Source organism: Trichogramma pretiosum, unplaced genomic scaffold (assembly GCF_000599845.2).
Source record: "Trichogramma pretiosum strain Unisexual culture from Peru unplaced genomic scaffold, Tpre_2.0 scaffold16, whole genome shotgun sequence".
Taxonomy (NCBI): Eukaryota; Metazoa; Arthropoda; class Insecta; order Hymenoptera; family Trichogrammatidae; genus Trichogramma; species Trichogramma pretiosum.
Window position 1 is genome coordinate 978780 of NW_019641647.1, and position 22942 is coordinate 1001721.

At 37.8% G+C, this 22942-nt stretch overlaps 1 protein-coding gene across 1 annotated transcript in view; it reads right to left on the reverse strand.

Annotated features, from left to right (window-relative positions):
* LOC106658216 overlaps window positions 1–22942 on the reverse strand; it is an 82956-nt gene that overhangs the window by 11720 nt on the left and 48294 nt on the right. The window contains exons 3-8 of the mRNA XM_014380076.2: window positions 16101–16239; window positions 13933–13997; window positions 11181–11432; window positions 7793–8116; window positions 5893–6175; window positions 5116–5261 (exon numbers count right to left, since the gene is read on the reverse strand). Of these exons, the coding sequence (XP_014235562.1) occupies window positions 5116–5261; window positions 5893–6175; window positions 7793–8116; window positions 11181–11432; window positions 13933–13997; window positions 16101–16239 (1209 nt within the window). The remainder of the gene's footprint in view (window positions 1–5115; window positions 5262–5892; window positions 6176–7792; window positions 8117–11180; window positions 11433–13932; window positions 13998–16100; window positions 16240–22942) is intronic.

Here is a 22942-nt window from a genome sequence, read left to right on the forward strand (position 1 = left end):
CAGTGTCTCTATTATGTGCATCCGTACGCTCGTTTTTATTCTCAATTCATTTTCCATACATGCTCGTTCGCACGCATGCTCCTTTTTTATACTTGGCCTCTCGCGTCAATTGCGCCGAGCTCTTCTTTAACCATTTCGCGCCTTTCCAATTGTTTATTTTGAATTTGTATTCGCGTGCATAGTCGGATCTAGATAGAAAAGAATGCAAATCTGTTTGAATTGATTTTGCTGTAAAAGAAAATTGAATTTTTCACACGGCTTAAGAAGCTATATATAATGTATATCTGTATCCGAGGCAAACTATTCCTTGCAAACGGCTGCGAGAAGAGGATGAGCCGTAGAGAAAAAAGAAGAAGGCGGAGGATAAACTTTCTGTATCCACAAGCACACATTTTTACGTGAGTGATTCGCAGCTCTTTTTTCTCTACGTGCGTGAAATTCAGAACTGCTACTGCTGCTACTGCACAAGCCCGCTAACTCGAGTCCGACTCATCTTACTGTATCTTTGGGTTAAACTGGAAAAACTACTGCGGTTACGTCAGCAGATACTACCACGAGTGCGTGCAACTTTCCTTTATTCTGTTTTGACTCTTTTTCTGTAGCTTTCCTTTCCAAAGCTTGGCTTCGCGTCTGCCGCGCGTTGCAGCGGCCAGTTATTTGGAAAGCTCGACATGCACTATTTAACAAGTAAGATCTATTGAGCTAGCTGCAGTGTCCATCGACGCTTCACGGGCAATTTTGATTCTTTACAATCCTTTGTATAATTATTTCATTCTCTTTCAATCTGACGCTTTTTACCGATGCTTTCGAATTTCCTTTTTTACGAATGTATCTAGCATAATAATTTTGAAATTCAATATACGGGCCGTTTTTTTTTAAATGAAAACAGCTCCTTGCATAGCATAAATATATTTAATAAATAAATAAATTAAATACAATACGAGTTGAATTTTTCTAGCATTAATTGGCAATATGTTGAGAACGCATTAAAAAGCCTTTCAAACATCCAGGAATTTACTCGCGTATACATGCATACGCGTTATTCTGCATAATATTTCTTTCGATAGGTTGTAAAGTTGCGAGATAGCTTGAAAGCTTCACAAATATCTGACTCCTCGTTGGAATTGGCAATTTATTTGCAAAATTACGTGGGAAACGATCTTTCTCAACCTTTGCGCCAGCACCGCTTCTTAGCAAAAAGTTTTCCATAGCTATCAGGTGAGCAAAAAAAAAAGAAAAATTGAAAAGTCATATCAAGCAAGATGGAACTTCAAATGCATACATTTACATTTTAATCTGTTTGAATGTTTTTTCGATATTAATTTCGCGAAACTCGATAGTCAATTGGGAATTTTTGTTTGGTCTAATTTTAACGAGCATCAGAGAAAAATAAGCGATGCTGTAGGTCACGTAATATTGCTGTAATGATATAATGATGGAGAATGAAAGAAGAAAGTGGTTGGACAAATTCTCTCTGGCAGACACGTCTCTTCCTGCTCTTCTTCTTTCGCTTCCTCGTTCCTTTTTTTTTCTTGGCCAATGTCGTCGCAGTCTTCGACCATGAAAAAGAGAGTGAAAAAGAAAGAGAATAGAAACTGAGAATTGAACGGGCCCTGTAAGTCGGAAGTATAGTGAGAGCTTTGGTGATCGTCGCCGCCGCCGCCGTTGCTGCTGCTGCTGTGCTTGGTGCACACACACGAGCGTTTTTTCTTCATTTTTTGCCTTCTATTTTCTGTCTTGGCCGATCCGATGAACAAAGCGACAACGCGATTTATCGAGATTTTTTAGTTGCTCTGGTACGTCCTTTGGAAAAAGGACTTCTTTGGCAGGTAGTCGAGTCAGTCCGGAGAAGAGAAAGGGAGAGACTACAGAGAAATATCCATAGGAGAAAAATCGACAATTTAACAGCCAACTATTAGTCCCTAAGCACATATGAAGTTTTCAAAATAGCTTTGTATGGTGATTTCAATTAAACGTAGCATATTTTTTCATGCATATTATTTTGAATGAGCTGTGAATCATTTCAATTTTCAGATAGTTTTGGTGTATTTTTTTGCACTTTAAATGTTAACGATTTGATCCATTATAATCCAAACTCTAACAGTGCTTTTATTTTGATGTTTTTCTTTTGCATAAAACACCGAGATGAATAGCTTCAAATCAAATTTGTGTTCGAATAAGCTTTTTGATCTTGTAATCGACAAATTCTATGATGCAAGACATATTAATTTGTATACTACCAAAACCAGTTTGTGCATTACGAGAATGTTGCAGATGCATATGTAAATACGTATAAGCCAAATCACGGTAGGCTCATTTTTAAGTAAACAAAAATGACGAGTTGAGAAATTTATGTATTTAACTTAGTTTTTCGAAGATGTGATGTATCGAGTATTTGCTCGACAATTTAGTAGACTTAGAAAATTTTTTTGTATTTTTTCTATACGTCAAAAAATAAAAATAAATTGAAAATTGTTATTATATATTTTTTTTCTCAAGCAAAAACTTGAAATAGTTCATATTATACTTCACGAACACGCACAAAGAACAAAATTGTAAAAATTCTCGATTATAGGTATCGATTCACGGCGAGTCCCCCCCCCCCTCTTTCCCCCCCCTTTCTTTAAGCTGACGAACTGAAAGGAGAAAAAGAAAATTTATTTTTATTCTAGCATTTTTTCTTTTATTAGCCTAACTCTCTCTCACTCTTTTACCGCATGGAACGAGTGAACCGACGAGTATAGTATTGCCAGAGATTTTTAACAGGCTCGTGCAGTAGTGGAAAAAATCGTTAGAATTCTGCACCATGTGCTGCTGCTGCTGCCACCGCCGCTGCCGCAGCTACTTCTACTGCTCTCCTTGCAGACTCGACCACCCTCTCAACGTCTATTTTTCGGCGTCCATTCAACGACGACAGCAGCTAACCCCTCGACAACCCTAGCCACAAAATTCAAATTTACGCCAACTTCTTATTTTTTCTTTCTCTCTTTCCCTCTTCGAAACTTATATGAAAAATGGGTCTAGCATCAAGGTAAACCTAACTCTAACGCTTCTTTTGCACTTTACTTCCTATGCGTTCGAGGTTTTACCTTACAATATGAGATTGCGAAATGTGATTTAATTGAAAAATGTTCAAATGTTTTAAATTAATATGTGAAAGCAAATGAATGAAGATATTGTGCCACGTTTCTTTGGTAGATCTAAGATAATCTTGCTATTATATTAGAACCGTACGTTTTTTTATCGATGAATAATTGTAAACTTAAATTCATTTTATGTACGTATATGTGTGCGTGTATGCGAAGGTAAAATTCTGTGACAAATGTGAATTATTCCGTTACATGCATCTGTTTTTTCACTTTTCCTCAACAGTGCTAACTCGATATATTATTTTAAATCGTGTAATAATCCCATTTTACGAGAGTCATCCATATATATTACATTATTATTCTGGCTAAGCTCCTTTTGTGGGCCTCGAAGGATATTTCGTATATTTTCAATCTTATTCAATTTGTATTTTTTCGAACTTTTTAAGGATGATAACGGACTGTTAGAGACTATAAAATATTAATGAATTCAATGGGAATCAGCTAAGTATGAAAAAAACGCCATTGTGGTCATAATTTGTTACTGTAAACTTTGCATAAGTTATTATTACAATATTGAACGATTTTAAAGCCCCGTGGATAGTAAATTGCATTGCAAAGGTTGTATTAAATGCAGTGAATATTTTGCCACAAAAATACAGAAAATGAAGATAAAATTAAAACAAACGAATTCATTTTAATTGAGTACATCCTATTGCGAGATGCGTAAAAAAATTTATTGTGAATGGAGTTAACGTAACTTCATTATTTTATGCTTGCTCTTTCAATCAAACATTGATATAACGCCGATTTGTAAAGATTGAAAAATATTCGCGGTTTTTTAATGGCGATTTATGTACACCGGTGCAGTTGTTTGCCAGCAATATTTTAAATTTACAGAAACTTTCCGTACATTATTTTATCACGCCTTTATATTTTTCCTGGTGAATATTACGATCTCCCAGATCAAGGATTAACATATTTTTACACGAATACCTAGACGGTGAAATTTTCGCGTAAAGCATTTCTCTACGCGCTTTATCAGCTGTGCGCGAAGCTAACTCTAGCAAAGAAAGCAAGCTACGATGTCCAAAAGAGAAGATGAAAAGCCTTTGGTTGAAAAGTACGCCTTCATCGTGTACCTGCGTGTACAGGTATATGTATGTAGACATGTATTCGGATGGTCAGTACAGCGGAGAAAAAAGGAAAAAAGGCGAAAAGGGTGAGTTCTCGGGAATATTTATGTAAATGGCACGCTGGAGGGCCAAGATCCTATGCTACGTGCGAGAGTATTTATAGCGGGCGAGCGCTGATTTAAAAACATAATACTACGCTTCTCTGTACTTGCCTTCTCTCTTTCTAACCGCTTCTTTATGTAAGCCAGATTACGCGGGAAAGAAGCTCTGCGCGTGACTTTTACTCTTGGTTTACTTGAGATTACACGAGATACGAGTTTTTCTTCGAACCGAATGAAATATATTTGGATAATAGTATGAAAGTTTCTATTATTTTAAGAATATGTTTGTTTTTGCTGCTTTCAATTTTGTACTTCAAAATTATAAGTGTTACTGAGATAAGAATAAAAGATGTAATATAATGCAAAAAAAGTGTACAATAATGCAAAAATTGAATGAATTTTTGCATTATACATAATTATGGATTATGATAATTGATACATATTGATTGTTTTACCTGGCTCGATGCTAGAAAATATAATTTTTCACATACGTGAATGCATTGGATTTTGATTTTTTCTCAATACTTTTGCAATTACGAATTTTTATGTGGTACTTGTTTTTTAATCAAAAATCCATCAATAGTTGATTTGAACAATAATACTTATGTTACATATCAATGTGCTATACATATATTATAAATTTAATTTCCCTTCAAAGTACATTAAAATATATTACATTTTATTTAAATGTATAACTATATTCAATGTTTTTGATGAATTTCTTTTAATATTAATTTTTTGACAAATAAATATGTACTGTGTATAAATATTACATAAACATATACTACTTACTGACTAGAGTGACGTAAGGTACTTTGTGCTGTTGATAGTGAGGTGGATTGCATGCCTCTTCTGCTCTAGAGACCGTGTTTCCAGTTTGTAGCTCGACTACGTGACCATCCCTTTTGTAAAAAGCCATACACATGTAGCCACTTTGACTATGAAAGAAAAAAAATTGCGAGTCAATTTAATACTTGTACAATTGAATTTTGATGAATAGTTAAAAAGTATAAATGAATGTATTTACTAAAATTGCAAATTTAATGTTTGATTTATAATGCTAAACGCTAAACTAAAAATCGAGTTTAATGTAATTTATTTGGTGGTACGTAAAATTAATTTTGTAATAAATTTCAATTCTTCAAATGAGGCGCTTATTACTAAAATACAGACTCTATTTTCCGAAAATGTATATAAGCTTGATCCACCGTAGTAGCAACAGTAGTAGTAGTTTACGGTGGGCAGAAGTATTAGCGCGACGTTCGTCTGTACGTAGATTCGAACCACTTGGGCCGTAAACTCTGCAATCAAGTATGCGCTTGATGTCCCTTAACGCCTGCCTGGATTATTATTCGAAGGCCCGTTACGTATAGATAGTTGATTCGAGCTTGGCAAACTTTCATGTACTAGTGAATTTTCGCGTCATTGACTATCATCACTCAACGCGTCAGTCATCAGTGTCGATGATTAGAGCCTATATGACGCGTATTATCTTTGCAGGAGTTTTACTATCGAAGGTAAGCGCGACCACCTCAAACACAAGACTTTTATAAACGTGCTTGGGCTCACCAGCCAACGGTGTAATGAGCCACGATCATGTAGATGTTTTGCTCGACATCGGCCACCTTCACGCTGTTGCAGAGTATCTTGACGTTATGCTCCTCTTGGCCAGGTAGGTTGAGGAAATTTGCGGGGCTCTCGGGACTTCTAGCACTGCCGTTCGATTTGACTGTTTGGAGCGAGGCGTTACTCATGTGGAAGGTATAGGCAGCTGACAAATCCAGGGTGTGCCACATCAGACTCGTCTTGCCGGTCAGCCAGGTTGGAAACCAGCATTTACCCGGTGACGACGCTGTAAAACAAAACACGTGATTCAAGTTTTACTACTTGTATAAAAATATGTAATTGTACTCGATATTATTATTTTTCCAATTTCAAAATTAATGGAAATTGTTCGAGCATGTTATCAAAAAAGCTTCACAAAAAATAAATTATTTGTGATATAATGCGTTGGTTGGAAATTTTCATGACATATGATACATAAAACTTTTTAAGAAAGTCGGAAGATCTATACAATGAGTAAAAAGAAAATTCGTGCACTTTTTCCGTCCAACCATGTCTAGTGTGCGCAGTCGTGGTTTTTATCTTGTTTCTGAATTTAAAGAGTTGGATAATAAAATCAGAGTTGTACCGGTAGCTTCTCTGAATAAAACATTGCGGTTCATTACAAGAGAGCTTTAGCCAAGCTCGAGTATAAACATCGAAGTGAAAAAATGCGCTCGGAAACAAAGAGCGCGCAGTGTAACAAACAACCGCACGAGTTCCGCGTAAAAATCATTCTCTTATTTTATTTTATTCTTTTGACTCGAAATTGTTTAACGCAAGTTGCGTTAAATAACGAAATTCGCATAGCTACGAGGAATTAGTCTTAAAAAAAAGTAGAAATGTGGCAAAGGTACAAATTTCGCTGATCGTAAAAGTCGTCTATGATGAGCCGGAGCTTGCTCGAGAGGAAGGCTAAAGGAGGTGCTAATTCGTGTGTTCAGCTCTGACGATGGGAATCGTAAAAGGAGCGTATAGAGAAGCGGCGGCAGCAGCCTGTGTACGTGTGTTATACGGCATCGCGTACAACCTTATACTCTTTATCGTCTCCGCTCGACCGTCACCTTTTCTTCTCTCTTTCTCCGTACACGCATAGGTACGCGTTATATTTTCTTCCCATCTTCTCTATTCTCCGTGCTATTTTTCCTTGTACTCAAAAAAGAGTGCAAACGCACACCCACACACGCATGCCAATCTTGGATACACGGAGTTTTTCTTTTTTCTACCGATCCATACACGCTCTATTTTCATTTTATTTTTTTTAACGCGCGAGGGAATTTCCCTTGAGTTTCTCACGGCACCGTAAAGAAGTTATAGAGGTGGCGCTCGCATTATATGTACGGGCTGCGAGTTCAGACGGAGAGTAATATCGAAGGCGGTGTAAAAGTTGTGTTTTCGGTCGCAAAGACCATCTCATTATCCCAAGTTTCCAGAAGTATAATATCGATCGACAAAAACTGATAATTATTTTGACCAGATGTAACTTGGTACTATCGTCGGGACCATTTAATCAATTATTCGTACTGATCAAATTAAATTGTATGAAACATCAAAACGACTGAATTATAGCTGCTAAAATTAGACTGCATAACGTAGGTATTAACAGATATTTCGTAAACAATTACGAAAGTAACACCGAAAAATTTTAATTGAATTTACGTACATTGATATTCGATAATAGGTTTCATTTATTAAGCTCGTTACTCGCATCGCGATGCAATTTAACCGTTCTCGGCAAATAATCCATAAAAAAAGTATCGAGTGTAGTCAAAGTTTTGTCAATTAAATTATTTTCAGTGAAAAGTAGCTCCTCATGGTAAAGAATAGCTGAATTATGTTTCTGAATTAGAGCTTGGGACATACTGACCTTTGGTCAGGGTCATCGTCCTCGAGCCTTCGAGCGGACTGGACAGTCCGTTGCAGGTAGCATCTCCGCTCTGAGCGACCTTGTAGATCTCGGACGAGCCCTCGGCCAGAGTACCGCTGGCCGGCAGGTCGTGATCTATGACCGTGGCGATGCCCAGTGCCGCAGCAGCCGCCCGGTTCAGTCCGGCCACGCTTTGTCCACCTCGCTCGTACACGAAGCAGCGATAGCGGTCTTCGTTGCTCAGGGAGTGTCCGTTATGCAGACGTCCAACTAAGTAGCGATTGCTGCCCTCTTTCCACGTCGCCAGGCACTCCAGTTCCTCCACTGTAACAGCATAGCAATGCTCATTTACTTACACCTATTTATAATATTTTGACGATTATTTTGTCCATTGCAATGATTATCCTCAAAATTTCTATATCTTTTGTGTATTATATAAATTTCATTGAAGTATTGTTTTTAATCAAAGATCCCTACAATGTTTCATAATACTTTTTCAGCTTATTCAAAATTTCTTTAATCTATAACACATCTGTAAAATAACTTTTAACCAAAACGGACATAAGCGAGTGAGGTATATCGACAGTTGTACAATAGCCATCGAAAAATCCTGTTAACTCAATCCGACAGAAATCTCAGAAAGGCGTATAATAACGGCACCTATAGATTCCAAACACGTACTTAATCGGTCATTTAAATTCTCTTAGTCTTTCTCTGCCACGATTTTCTCCATCCCAAAGTCTCGTTTCGGATTTTTTTATCTCGCCACTTCCATCTTTCCCTCTCTCTCTCTCTCTCTCTCTGTCTCTCCTACGTAGAAAAAGAAAAGCAAAGTTGGAAGGGAGAGTAAGCGCGCAAACGAGATAGAAGGAGAAAAAGTCTATATACGGACAAGGGAAAAAAGGGTCGAAACAGCGCAGCAGCTGGCAGTAGCGGCGGTGGCGGTAACAGCAGTAGTAGCTCCTTAAACTTCCTTTGTAAGCCCGACGTAGAGTCGCTCGCGTTTTTCATTTCCTTTAGGATCTCTCTCTCTCTCTTTCTCTTTTTCTAGCTACGTAGCGTCTCAGGCGCGCTTATCGGCGCACGTAGAAGTGCGTGCCCGCTTAGTCGGAACAGAAATAATCGAGATCTATAGAGGTACGTAAGGACGCGCGCGAATACGAGTTCCTCTGTATGTGTATGTAGGTGTGAGGCTGAGAGTGTCAAACTTGTCGGGGATAACAACCACGCGGTCGTGCCGCGTGAAAGAAAAACAGGTGCCGGGACTTTTATGCTTTTTTACGCTCATTTCCTATGTATCAGATGGATATAACAGGCGCGTGCGAGCCTCGAGTGAATGAGAAAGAGAACGAGAGAGAGAGAGGCTGAAAAAACCCATCGATCGGTAAAATTTATACCAGGGAAAGAAAAATTTACTCCACGCCATGATGAAGTACTACTTTCCCTGAGATTTATTCTAACTCGTGCGTGCCAAGGTGTATATTATATCGCTGCTATGGTTTTTTTTACCTTCCTTTGAATGATGTATGAAGCCTGCTTGATGTATACATTTAAATTGATCGTCAAAAAGTATCGGATACCGAATTTATGACGTGCTTTCATTTTTTTCAATTTAAATTTTTAATCTCTATATAAATCGTTAAATTTTACGAATCTTGTTATATAAATAATTGAGCCTGCGAGCTTATAATGATGTAAAAGAGACGCAGGCAAAACCCTATTTGGAAATGTTGTTTTCAAGAAAAAAAAGCTTAATCACGATGAACAATGAAGTAGAAACAAGAGCCTAAATGTTTTCAGAAAGCTCATTAAAAACAGTCGAACAAATACATTCGACATTGGATTAAGAGGATATTGTAATTTCCTTAATTGAATTTATAAAGTCATGATTTTGTGCGATTTCATTCGGTGCATCCGAAGAAAAATCGACTCAGCGCAAATTTTCTCATTTAAATGGTGAAAAATCCCCATGAGTGCCACTCGCAACAATTATTATTGCATAAACGAAAAGAGTCAAGTACAGCGTGTAAGGTGGCATGTTATATTATTGCGATAAAGGAACTACAGTAGATCCTAGGGGAGTTTCTGCAAGAGTTAAAAAATATATAACGTGATTAACGTTCATGATTGGCTTCGCAGAACTTGGTCTTGAAAATTTGCACTCGGAATCGCATTTTTGTTCTTAAAAATTCAGTTTACTCGTCTCGATAAATTTTTAACCAATAAGCATAGTCAGTTTGCCGGTCAATTTTTGATCATTTACTTATTCACTTTGATAAATAATTCCAAAATTTGTGTAAGTTTTGAGTTAGGTTTTAATTAAGATATCATTATTTCGTATAGTCGATAGAGATATTTTTGAAAATCTAATTATAGGGTCATAGGTTAAAATTTGATAGAATTGTAGGAAATTACAAAAAATAATTATTTCATTTCATCCAACTTTCAATTTTCTTAATTTTTATAACGTCGGAATTAAATGTATTGTATTATATTTTTATTCAGCTTATACTCATAAAAATTTAAATAATATCTGAAAATCCACTTTTTATGACTGAGCCTATATTTTTGTCTTACGTTGTGGATAGTAGGGGAGATCCGCCTATGCTGGCGCATCACCTATTGTGGCGCACTTTTTATTAACAATGATAAGATATGTATGCAGGTTTATAAATGATGCTTAAGTAATTTGTTGATACAAATTGTTTGAATGTTTGTTCAACAAATTACTTAAGCATCATTTATAAACCTGCATACATATCTTATCATTGTTGATAAAAAGTGCGCCACAATAGGTGATGCGCGAGCATAGGCGGATCTCCCCTATACTCTTGTAATATAAGGAGAAATAATTTTGCCAAGCCTGGGCTTAATTCCAATCAAAATTTTTAATTTTTTTCCACTTATATCTCAGTCAATTTATCATTTTGCTTGAATTAAACTGAGAATTTAATTTTTTGACTAGCCACACATGCGCACAAAGTTTTACGAAAAAAATGTGGACTTTGCTGCAATGTGGCACGTACGTATCACGCAAGGCTTCCTACGTCCAATGAAACGGACGATCGTGGCTTGAAACTGCGAAAAGTCAAGTACACGATGGTACAGTTGCTTTTGATGTGATTTCCGTATGTACATATGCACGATTCCCTCGTTGCACAGTCAATTAAGCAAGTGTTTACCAGTCTCAATCGGCCACGTCATGGTTTGTTAATCAAACTGACCGCGAGTTTGTGCGATGTAGTGTCTCATTTGCTCACCCCGCCTAGGCTATTTCTATTTTTTACAAACAAGCATCAAGGCTTGATGATCAAGCGAAACTTTTGGTAATTTCGAAAACTTTGTGAGAAAATTAATCAGTCAAATAGCTAAAGCATCGATCTTTTACCTGTACTCTCGGAAGCCGGCACGTCGGGACAGGCTTGATAACGGAACAGCAGTCTGCTTTCATCGGTGCAGGTATCGACGTTGCTCAGAGGGCTGGAACACCTGCCGTGTCCTCGATTGTACGTAAAAGTCATGGGGCCGTGAAAGGGACACGGCACCGAGGTCGCCTCCTCCCGAAACATGGAGAATAGCAGGGCATCTCCGGTTATGTACGAGCACAAGGATGACAGGCTGCTGCGTCCATGACAGTATGCTGAAATCACGAAGCAGACAAGATATATATTATTAATATATGTATAATAAATGCCATTTATATGTTTATTGCTTCAGCGCAGCTCCGAGCACTTGTAAGCTTCGCTGAGCTTGCAGTTAGTTGAACTGCTAGTGACTCCATTGTAAACTTCAGAAAAGAAAATAATTTTTTTAATTGACTGCATTCGCTCGCTTAAATGTGGATCGATTTTGCGGTGTAGGGAGCTCGTTCCAAATTACCGAAGCTGACGTGCCTTTTTTCCCTTGGTCGAAAATATCAAGAGAGAAAAATAGCTAAATGACTGCGCTGATATATAAATAGCAAAATGTTTTATCGATGAGAAATATGTCATAAATCATACGCGGAAGGAAATAAATAGAAAAACGGTAGAGAAAGACAGGCTTTTAATCATTTAAGAAAGCCGCAACCATATACTCTTTCGCTTAGTTTATATCGTTAATCATTCGTGAATCATCGTTTTCGGACCGACAAGAAGAGTCTTTTCTTTATTTGGCTTCGGATCTCTTCGTGTACAAATACTCATGAGCGTTGCATCAAAGATGGAAGTGAAAAGCGTTACAGAATAAGCAAAGTTACGCTATTAAAAAGTCCACTCGAAGTAGAAATGCGGCCGCAACACATCGAGAATATTATCTTACAGCTACACGTATGAATATTTATCGAAAGGATCGCTCTCGAAAAGTTGGCACGTCGCTCAAAATGCATGGCATGTGCGCATACGTGTATACACATTCTGTTTCGCTTGCGCTCGAGTAGTTTTTTGCTATCGCGTTAAGCTCCCTCTCCTTTTCTATTCTCGCTCGTTTTGGTTGAAGTTCGCGTATTGCTCGTCGTAAACACGCGATTCTGCAAGAGAACGAGAAAAATAAAACGGAAGCGCACGCATATATATTATAGGACCAAAAAATCCGAAAAAGTGCGATGTTGTGTTAGCCGCCACTAGTATCGCTACTCTGCCTTTTGCTCTCTTTCTCTCTCTCTCTTTCTCTCTGTCTTTGCGTTTCCAACGTTGCAGCAGTTGCAACTGTTTTTTATCCTCTTTCTTTTTCTACTCTGCTCTTTCTCTCATAAATTTGTAAAACCGATATTGGACGTTTGTGTGGCATACGTTAGCAGACTGATTAAAAACCAATGAAAATTCGACAACATTCAAAAAAATGAATCACTGCAGCACTTTTCTCGGGCAAGTATAACAAGAGCATATTGCATCGATTATATTTTGTTTGAACATACCATTTTGAATAGTCCAAAGCATTTGCATTTATTTATTTCATATTGGGCGTCAAACCTTACATATATAGATATAGTAATATAGCTATACCAATATGGCGGCGTACCCCCGGAGATTAACACGCGTTTGATACAAATAATATCAACTAAACGCATTCTCGTCGTATTAATTATCCGCGGGTGGAATGTGACAACTTTAATTCACGTAAAATTCAACGAGGAATCCGAGTATCGAATTATTTTTCACCTAAGCCTCCGGAAAAGCCGTGAAAATTGGAAATTAAAGTGCTTTTTGCTCATATTTTGCGATCCAAGCACGATATGGAAAAATTAATTACACTATTCGATTCCTCGCAAAATTTTACATGCACTAAAACATTTTCAAGTGTCGGTGTAAAATTGTTGACAATATTAATAAAATTAAAACATGCCGTTCGGGGCGGCCGGTAAGTTCAACGGCGCAGAACTCGAAATTTTGCACCGACACTTGAAAATGTTTTAGTGCATGTCCATGTATAATTTTGCGGGGAATCGAATGGTGTAATTAATTTTTCCGTATCTTGCTTGGATCGCGAGATATGAGCAAAAAACGCTTTAATTTTCAATTTTCACGGATGTGCCGGAGGCTTAGGTGAAAAATAATTCGATATTCGGACTCCTCATTGAATTTTACGTGAATTAGAGTTGTTACATTCCACTCGCGGATAATTAATACGACGAGAATGCATTTAATCGAGATTATTTGTATCAAACGCGAGTTAATCTCCGGGGGTACGCCACCATATTGGTGTAGCTATATACATTAGACTTCGATGCCCAATAGCTTATTGCGCGACAGAAATGCAGAGTCAGATGTGCTCGTTGTGTGCATCACCCATTGCCAAGAGAGAATGGAAAAGCAGGGCGGGCTGTACTATTAATGGACAGTGAATAATTTGCATTTTCCTGAAGGGCAAGTATGTGCAAGTATGTGCAAGGGCTTGCATTATTTAGATGTGGTTTGAAAAACTGAGCTGAAGGGAGATGGGAGCTCACTCATTTCGGTAAATTTTCAATAAGATTCAAGTCTGCCAGACTGCCAGAAATACCAGTATTATAGCTTCAAAAATGTGTGTCGATATTTTGTTGGTTTTTTAGTTTGACTTCAATACCTATCACGTTTTGATCTGTGTTTCACGGCGAACGATAACTTTTAATTAAGCACATGAAAAAATATTAATGAAAAACTAATGATAAATGATATACTTACTTTCTTTGTACTGTAGAACGTTGGAGTGTTTCTCGTGTATAACAACGCATCGATAACAAGATTTTCTGAAAAATATAAAACAATGTTATAGTAAAGTTGAAAGAATCTTTAAATAATTATAATATATTTTCATTAACATCTCAGCTAAAGGTCTAAAATGCACATAACTCGCAAATTAACATATATTTATTTTCTCAAGCCTGGCTTCCATCAGAATATTGAGTAATAAATACTAGAGCCCTCTCTAACACCTACATATATACTTGTACGAGTACATGTTCCTATACGCAGAACTCGACTTAGCTCTCGTTTCTCCGTTGCATTCCTTCAATAAACTAAATATACATGTATATTGCCAGCACATCCGAGTATATATACGGAAATATAGTATATACTTTGGGAGTCAAAGACTCTCAAGGGATAATCAAATTCACCACGGTTCTGCGTGATTCTCCTCGCGTTCGCGTTTCGCATCAAGCTGCTTCTCCTACTCATCTGCATAGATGGCTTGCATAGCTTGAAAATCAATTATCCAGATTAATGTATACATAGTTACATACATATATACTTGCGTTCCTTATAAATATATATAATTTGTAGTCGTGCAATTTAATCGGGAATCGAGAGCTCATGCTCATTTTGTTATGCTTCGAGAGTAATCAAGTAGGAGAAAAAAAATGCGCTTACGAGTTTAACGTTGTAGCCTTGTCTTTGAAGTGCAATTTTCAAAGATACTTTTCATAAGAGTGCACAAACGAAAAATGGGCAAGCAAGTGATAAAGTAGCAATATTAGATGATATCTAAGCTCATTTTTATGTAAACAAGGTGAGTATTATACCGATTAATTCAGTGTTGATTTCTAAAAAATAAATGGTATAATAAATATAATACTTTATCAAGTGTCACTTTTTACACTCATAAAGGGGTACACTTTTTTAAATATCTATGAACAAAATTCTACTGTACCTTAAATGTATGATAGTAAATTTAATTAAGTAAAAAACTGAAAATAACTTCTTTTTTCAGCATGAATAATATTGAATTATTAAATTATTAATAAATGCTTCATTTATCGACAGGTTTCTCATTTTCAACATGTTGCAGTTTTTTTCCAAAACATTCAGTAAATAATGATATTATTTTTTTTTAAACTCACATGTTAGTTTGTAGAACGCGAAACTTTGCCCAAGAAAAAACAAAACTTGTAAATATGAAATGAATTCAGTCGGTTATCTCAACTCGATACCATAATAAAATATGTAGGAAGTAGATTGAGTCGGCATTCGGTCAGGCAAGAAAGAAAGACGAGATGCCTGCAGCCAGTCAAAAACGTGCTCGGAATCACGAGGGTCGTGTTTTATTTATAATCACTTCTCAGTCTGTACGTATACGTAGTAAAAGTATGAATCACAAAAAATGCATAAAATTTACTCTCCGTGTACACTAGAAGGTACTATTTTATTTTTATCAAAGAATATTCAATTCGAAAAATGAAAACACGATTTCTATTGCAGGTGCATTGCCCATAGAAATCGCAACGTACAAAGTTTCTTTGGTAAAAATCCGATGAAACACCACGCGAAGATACATCGAGAAAAATCTCATCTCGCGCTTGTCCTAAGCAATCTATAAAAACACGAGCAGTCTTTCGCGTCGTTTCATGTGAAAAAAAATAATTTTCTCGCAGCAAAGCGTTAGCACCGATAAGACACGCTAGCGCTGATTACTTTTTTTAGCGGCGTCTTGGTGCGTTTTTTACTTTACGTTAAAAAAGTCTTTCTTTGTCGATCATTAAAACAACACAAGCACGACACCGCCAATCGCTCACGATTTTAATCCTCCTGTAGTCGTTACCCCTCTGGAAGGTTAAAGTCAAATTTCCAGTCGAATGGCTCGTACGTGCATGGCGCTGTAGCGCCTACCTTGTACTTGTCTGTCTGAAAGGTTTTGAGCTGCGGAAAGGGGTTAAAGAGTTTTATGAGGGAAGCCAGAGCTGGTTTCGTAACGATTTGTCTGTTCGGAAAATGAACGAGTTGATTTGAACTATTCGCTGAAATTTATTTTCGCGGTGCAACGTCGATATTCATTTGAATTTTTATTTTCTCCTTCTTGAGCAAAGAACGGGGGTGAGACTAAAATATGTTGAAAAAAAATTGTGTATACTCACTCGTCTACCAAGAGAAATTTATCACCCTCGTTGTGGAGGCAGGTTCCTTTGCTGGAGAGGATGTTTTTCGATATGAGTATCGATTGGCGGACTCCGCTCTGGAACCATGTACCCTCCCAGCGTGATGGAAACGAACATTCTGTAACATAGACGTATACAATTTTAGATTCATCGAGATATTTTTTTTTTTCGTTTAAATAGTTCCACGTAAACTAAATATTTGTTAGCTATGTGTACATTTTATATTCATATTTTTTAAAATCAGTTGTAAAAGCTTGGTAAATATAAAAATTTGGAATATTATTAATATTACAAAAAATTCTGAGATTTTTTCAAATACTGTAGCGCGCATAGTACGTGGTATTTTCTAGCCTTAAAAAAGCGTACACTGCAGTCGATGAAAAAGTATCTCTTAAAAAAAATTATTCCATACATGCACTTTTACGTAAAAAAGTAATAACAGACAGAATTCTATAGCGGTCCTAAATGTATATTTATGTATATATATATATTCTTTCATGGAGGCAGAGCAGGAGTGTGTGTCATGTCTATACAGAAAGAGGTCAAATGCAAACGCACAATAAAAGAGTTTGAAAACATTTTCAATCGCGGGCGCACTTGCGAAGCGTTTTATTGCGAAGCGAGAAAAAGACCGAGCAAGAGAGACAGAGAGGAATCTGTTGCCATGTGCTTTGTACGTATATACATGATTCTTTTACTCTCTCTCTCTCTCTCTCTCTCCCTCTCCCTCTAACTCCCTATGTCCGATGTATGCAAATGAAAATTTTCGCGTATTTTTGGCAGCTCATCTCTGCTTCCCCTTCAGCGAGTTACATACGCATTTTACAATCATAAGTTTTGCTAGTATACGACGTGCGCGCGGCTTTTCCATATACTTTCGCACGTATATCTGAACGGATCGTAATGTATCGACTGTCACGCATATATATTCCGTTGCCGCAGTGGGGAATCATCCCGTCCAAACGTTGCAAGGAGGAATTTTCAAGCGAGCGACACATTTGGCCTCTCTCTCTCTCTCTCTCTCTCTCTCTCTCTCTCTCTTTCACTGTATATTGGTGGGCGGATTGTATGCAGTGCAACTTGACCCTTGTGGCTTGCCACTACCGTGTTACTCCTCTTGATTAAAGAGTCGCAAATCTATATACATACGCACACACACACACACACACACACACACACACACACACACACACACACACACACACACATCATTGGTATCTGCCGCTCGATTTTCCACTCGCAACTCACGCACATCGGCTTTCACTAATTTTCGGCCGATACGTCAACCTTTTTTTGATGCGGATATTTCTTGCGTTGAACAGGCCACGTTTTGGTCGACGCTGTAGGTTTATGCGTGCTTGTTCAAGCTCTATAAATACGAATTTATACGTAAACACCATGTACGACTCGATATCACTCAGAATCTGAAATTGTATTTTTAAATCCCATAAAGTATTTACAGCGATGGGAAAAATATTTACCCTGCAACTATAAAAAAAGAGAAAGAATCGGAAAAAATGTAAACCTATAAACCATAGGTCATAATTTTTTACAGCTGACACATCATCGTTCATCGTCAGATATATCAATAGGCCTGTGATAAAAAAGATTTATTGTTGAAAATTCCGGTCTAAAAGTACGCAGTATTCGCGCAAGCGCAACTTAGATATTCGTGCAGTCTCAATAAAGCTTTGCATGTATGCATATATGTATAGCCTTACATATATATAGATTCGCACGCCGCGTCCGAGTTCTCGAGTGGAATTGCGTCTGCGGAAAAACGAGTCACACGTACTGCATAGACCTGCGCGCGTCATATTTTGCGTTCCCCTACGTACAATGCGCAAAAAATATACTTTCCGTAGGAAATATAATGGGAAAAGAAGTATTAATTCGAGAGAGAAGCAATACACTTTACTTTATTCGTTTATATATACTGCAGGGTTATTTTCTTTTCCAAGATCGATTCTGCTATGTTGGAAATTTACTCGTCACGTCACATATGTGAAGCTGTTAATTGTTTAGTATTAATAAAAATGGTCGAACCAAGTTTGAGTCCTCGAGCGGCATCAAGCACGATTCGACGTGATTTTGAAATTGCAATAAGTCAGCGGAAAGCTATACTTGATATATATGTGAATCACGGTATGGGTTGGAATATCGATATATGCATTATAGAAATGACAATTAAATGTCCCAACACGCAAATTCGTCAAATAGTTCATATATTCGTTGAATTTATGAATGTCGATGAATATTAAGTCGGCAGTCATAAAACAGAACGAATCTACATTTTGATGTAAATTTTTCTCGCTGACTCGCTTATCCATGTAATTTCGTTGGGAAAAGCCATAACAGCCCTTGCACATCCGTCTTTTTTTTACGAAATATATGTATATGCAGGTACGTCGATATGATTATATCGATATGTGCTCTCTGGCTCTTTACTCGTTAATCAATTCGAGCTGCACGAGTGACCTACATGTATATACAGTTATATAACACACATATATTTTTGCGACTTGGTATGGCACGGAGAATGGCATTAGTCAACCTGGAGGATGAATTATGATGAGCGCACAGAGCGCTCACTCGGTAGCTTTTGACGAAGGACGAATTCATTGCGTGCGAAGAACATAAAACATACCCACACGAACGGCATGGATATAGCTATGACTCTCGCGTGTGAATTTAACCAAACGCTTGAGGGCATCGTCAGAGAATAAACTCCGTCTCTCTTTCGCTGAGCATTGCAACGAGTCGTGCTCGGAATTAATGTGACTACACGTCGATATATAATTCTTTGCCTGTACCTCTGCATATACGACTGCAGCTCTGCTATTTTAGCGATAAAACAGATACGACTTTCTTTACGTTTAAATGAAAATGAAAATATTTCGTTCCTATTTTTTTAGGAAAGAAATCAATTAAAAGAGTTTTGAGCCGATTTTTTGGAATATTTCTTCACGTTCGATAGAACGCGTGAACGAGAACATTTTGAATGAAAAGTCGACCAACTTGAGTTAATAACCTCGTTCACTTTATATAGGAAAAGCCTAGTTTATTAATGTCAAAATTCGTAACTTCATTAAAGTTTGAAGAATATATTTTCGGAGCACGATTCTAATATCACTTCACGTCGAGTTCGAGCGAATGAAAGGGAAAAGAAGTATACAACGAACAGAAAAAGGGGAAAATTCAACCTGGCACTTAAAGTACCCCTGCCGAAGTTTTCCACGTCGGTTATCAACACGGATCTGGTCGTTACTCGAACAATAAAACTGCCCTCGTCTCGGCCTATACGTGCACTAGTATACGAAGAGAGCTTGCACTAAAAATGTAGGTGCAATTAAATTGTAGTAACTGTACAGTTTTGCTTATCCTATCGATATGATAAGAGTTCCTATTCCAAATTGTTAAAAAAATACATGTCGTAGAAATGATTTAAATAATTAAATTTTTGTGAAACATTTTTGAATTACTGTATTGGTGAGACGAACTACATGGGAAGTTAATTTCAACACTGGACAATAGATTAGACGCGATTAGTTATAGGATTAGACGTACAAAAGTAATGGTTTTTCTTATAAAGTATGCAATGCTGATAAACTCTCTGTATAAATAATTATATGTATATTATTATTGTCGTTTGATTATGATTGGACAAGATTAAGTATATGAACAGAAGGAAATTACTTCTCAAGGTTACTAAAGTCTTAGGGTAGAAGGGAAAATTATCAGGCTTGTTTTTTGAGAATTTTGAAAAGATACGTAAATTGATAAAAAAAATTATTTCATGTACTTATGTATAGTACTTTGTAAAACTTCAATAATGATGATAATCTCAAGTAATAGTAATTAAATCTAAAAAATTGTTCAATCTATACTAGTTCAACTACATTCAACTTTCAGTTGGCCGGCATTTATTTCTACTTCAAAAAAATAATGATTGCTTGAAATATTAAAAGAAGTTTTCTAAAGTAAACTATTACAAACAGTTTTTTTCCAACTTTAATAACTCTTTATAAAACTCTTTTTTTGTTGACAACTGCTTCACAACGCCCTTTAAAAATTCTCCTTGGATTATAATTATTTTTTTTCCACAATATGCCACGGTGCACACTAGGAGATTCTTTCAGCGTGGCTTTTTTGAATAATTCACCCTCAAAATAGCACGCTCGCTAGCGGCGCGATATCTATATACTAGTGTCATCACGCGAAGCCGAAATTTCTTGATTAAGACGGCACGCGATTTTATTCCTAGCCATTCGGCATACTATATAACGTTATAATATGTATATATCTCTAGCTGTGGCTTTGTCCTGCCTGCCATTTTTTATCGCACGCTCGTAATAACGCACCGCTGAGTCACAAACGCATTTTGCAGCCGTGCTGTGCTTTTACGGGGGTAGGGTGCGAACGAATAATAAAAAAAAAAAAAAAAAAGAAAAAAAATGTGGTAAGCGAAGCATAATCAGAAAAATGGTAATGCTCGTTTGATTGCCCTCCTCTCTTTTTCTCTCTCTGTGCACACAAGCTTGCGCGCACAGAGCACAGTGAATAATGCCCGCTGCTGACTTGTCTTACGAATTTACTTTGGCGCTCCTGCTATATTTATAGAGCTATGTAGCTGCTCTCCAGAGAGATTCAATTTCACTCGCGAGATATGAAGTGGCAGTTGCGCGAACAATTATTTTTCACGCATAAATATTAATTTTTCGCCCGCGGAGCTTAATTTCCATTTACAACGTGGGAAATGAAGGGTTTTGCAAGAAAATGCTGCAGCCAATGCCACGTGAGCTAGAACGTAGCAGTCGATGCTTGGCACTGTACTCAGCAGCAATAATTTATGACATCACAATGCATCGAACGAAAAAAAAAGTCAAAAAAAGAAGTAGCGAATTCGACAATCAACGATATCCATTTCTCTGCACGCTTTTCCCTCGGCGCGCAGCGTGATTTTCGCGTAATCTCGCGCGCACACTGATTTCATCGAACCGGATGATCGTCGCCGCCGCTGCCATATACGCGTACACACACATACACACTCGTATAGCCGGTGGCAACGCGCTACGAAAACAATTTTGCGGGATTGCCATTGCACGCGACGATGTCGCATCGCTCTCGGGAAACACACAGCAGTGGGAATCTCCCTTTTTTCCCTCGCTGTACAGAGAAAAGGAAATGGTCGCTCGTTGCAAATGCGCCCGCCCGATGACAGATCATACGTTCGAATGGTTTTTTTGTTACGTGGCTGCTCGACAAATAAAATGTTTTATGCTCGGATGGAAAATTTCGCGCGAAACTCGTCCCTGCGCCGACCGATTAAAACCGCCAAAAAACTTATACGTGCACATACACAGACACGCGTAAATGTTGATTTCACACGCACGACTTTGTGCCTTTTTCCTTTGATTTTGCCGAGCACACGAGTACCGGATGAACGTTAGTTCGTTATTGCATCGAGCAAAGACTGCAAGTCGAGTTAAATGAGTTGTCGAGGTGCGCCGCTAAGCAGCGAGTTCTAACCATGAGTGACGTCGAGGATATGTCGTGAGTGGATGCGGTAATAATGCATTTGATTAGTTCAACTTGGCTTGAACTATATGTAACTCCAGAAAGTGTATTCACTCCCAGGTGTGCAATGGCGAACTCGGAGTCTATCATCGTCGTCGTCACGACGCCTTTTGTCGTATCCTACAAAGCGTAATCTTGAAATTTCGTCGCGTAATCGCATAATATATATCAGACATATATGTATATAGCATATAGATAAATAATGAAATAAACGTTCAGAACTCGCCTAAAAGCGTAGCTGTAATTCTGCAGAGACGAGTAATGCGATTCGAATTGCCTTTGCGCAAGAAATGCCAGGGGGTGGGCCTGCCACATTAACAGAGCGTCATTCGTCTTTGAGATTTGATTTTGACGCTTTTACGTATTATATCTGAGCGTGAGTGTCGTGGAAGCGGAAGAAAAATGTTCTCACATCCTCGTAAATACTCGGTATCTCGATGTAATTATTGCTTGACAATATTAAATTCGTATTCGCGGAACATCAAAAACATAATATTATCAATTATTAAATAAAACGGTGATACCGAAATTGAAGTTTATGAAAAACGAATGGATATAAAAATTTAGAAAACTTTTTCCGATCAATGTTTTCGATGTAAGAGTAGTGTCAATCGAAAGCTGAACGTATTACCTCGGCACACAACAGAAAATAAAAATTCACGAAAGCAGTTGGAGCGAAAAAAGCGTCGCGCGCACACTAGGCGCAGAAGACGAAGCCAAAAATCTGCTGCTCAATCTCGAGCTCGGCGGTTCCTCGTGCGGCTCAAAGATACCTTTACAATTTTACAGAGGAAGAAATTGTGCAGCTGAAGCGAGCGCGCCCGGGAATATATACGTAGATGCCAGGCTGTAGTCTATAGTCAAGCTCATGCAGTCGAGGAGAACGAAAGCTCCGCGAGCGAACACTTTGACAGGCGCTGTGCGAAGGAGGCGCACACGGGAATGCACACGAGCATGCAGTGCCGTCGTAGCATACACACTGACAGCTGCCAAGTCTTAGTTCGCGCGAGCCTAGCTATAGCAAAAGTTTTTCGCCTATACGCGCTGTGTATAAGGTCGCATGGAAGCTGATATCGCAGTGCAGATTTTCGCATGTTTCTTTCCGATTTAATGCTCTCCTGCAGCTTCTTTTTTTTTCATTTTGCCGCGGTGTAGCAGTTTTCCGGCGGTTCTCTTTGACGAGCAGTCGATGCGCTCTCGACTGTCACGCTTGATTTTGGTCGTTTCCGCGACTTGCGCAAAGA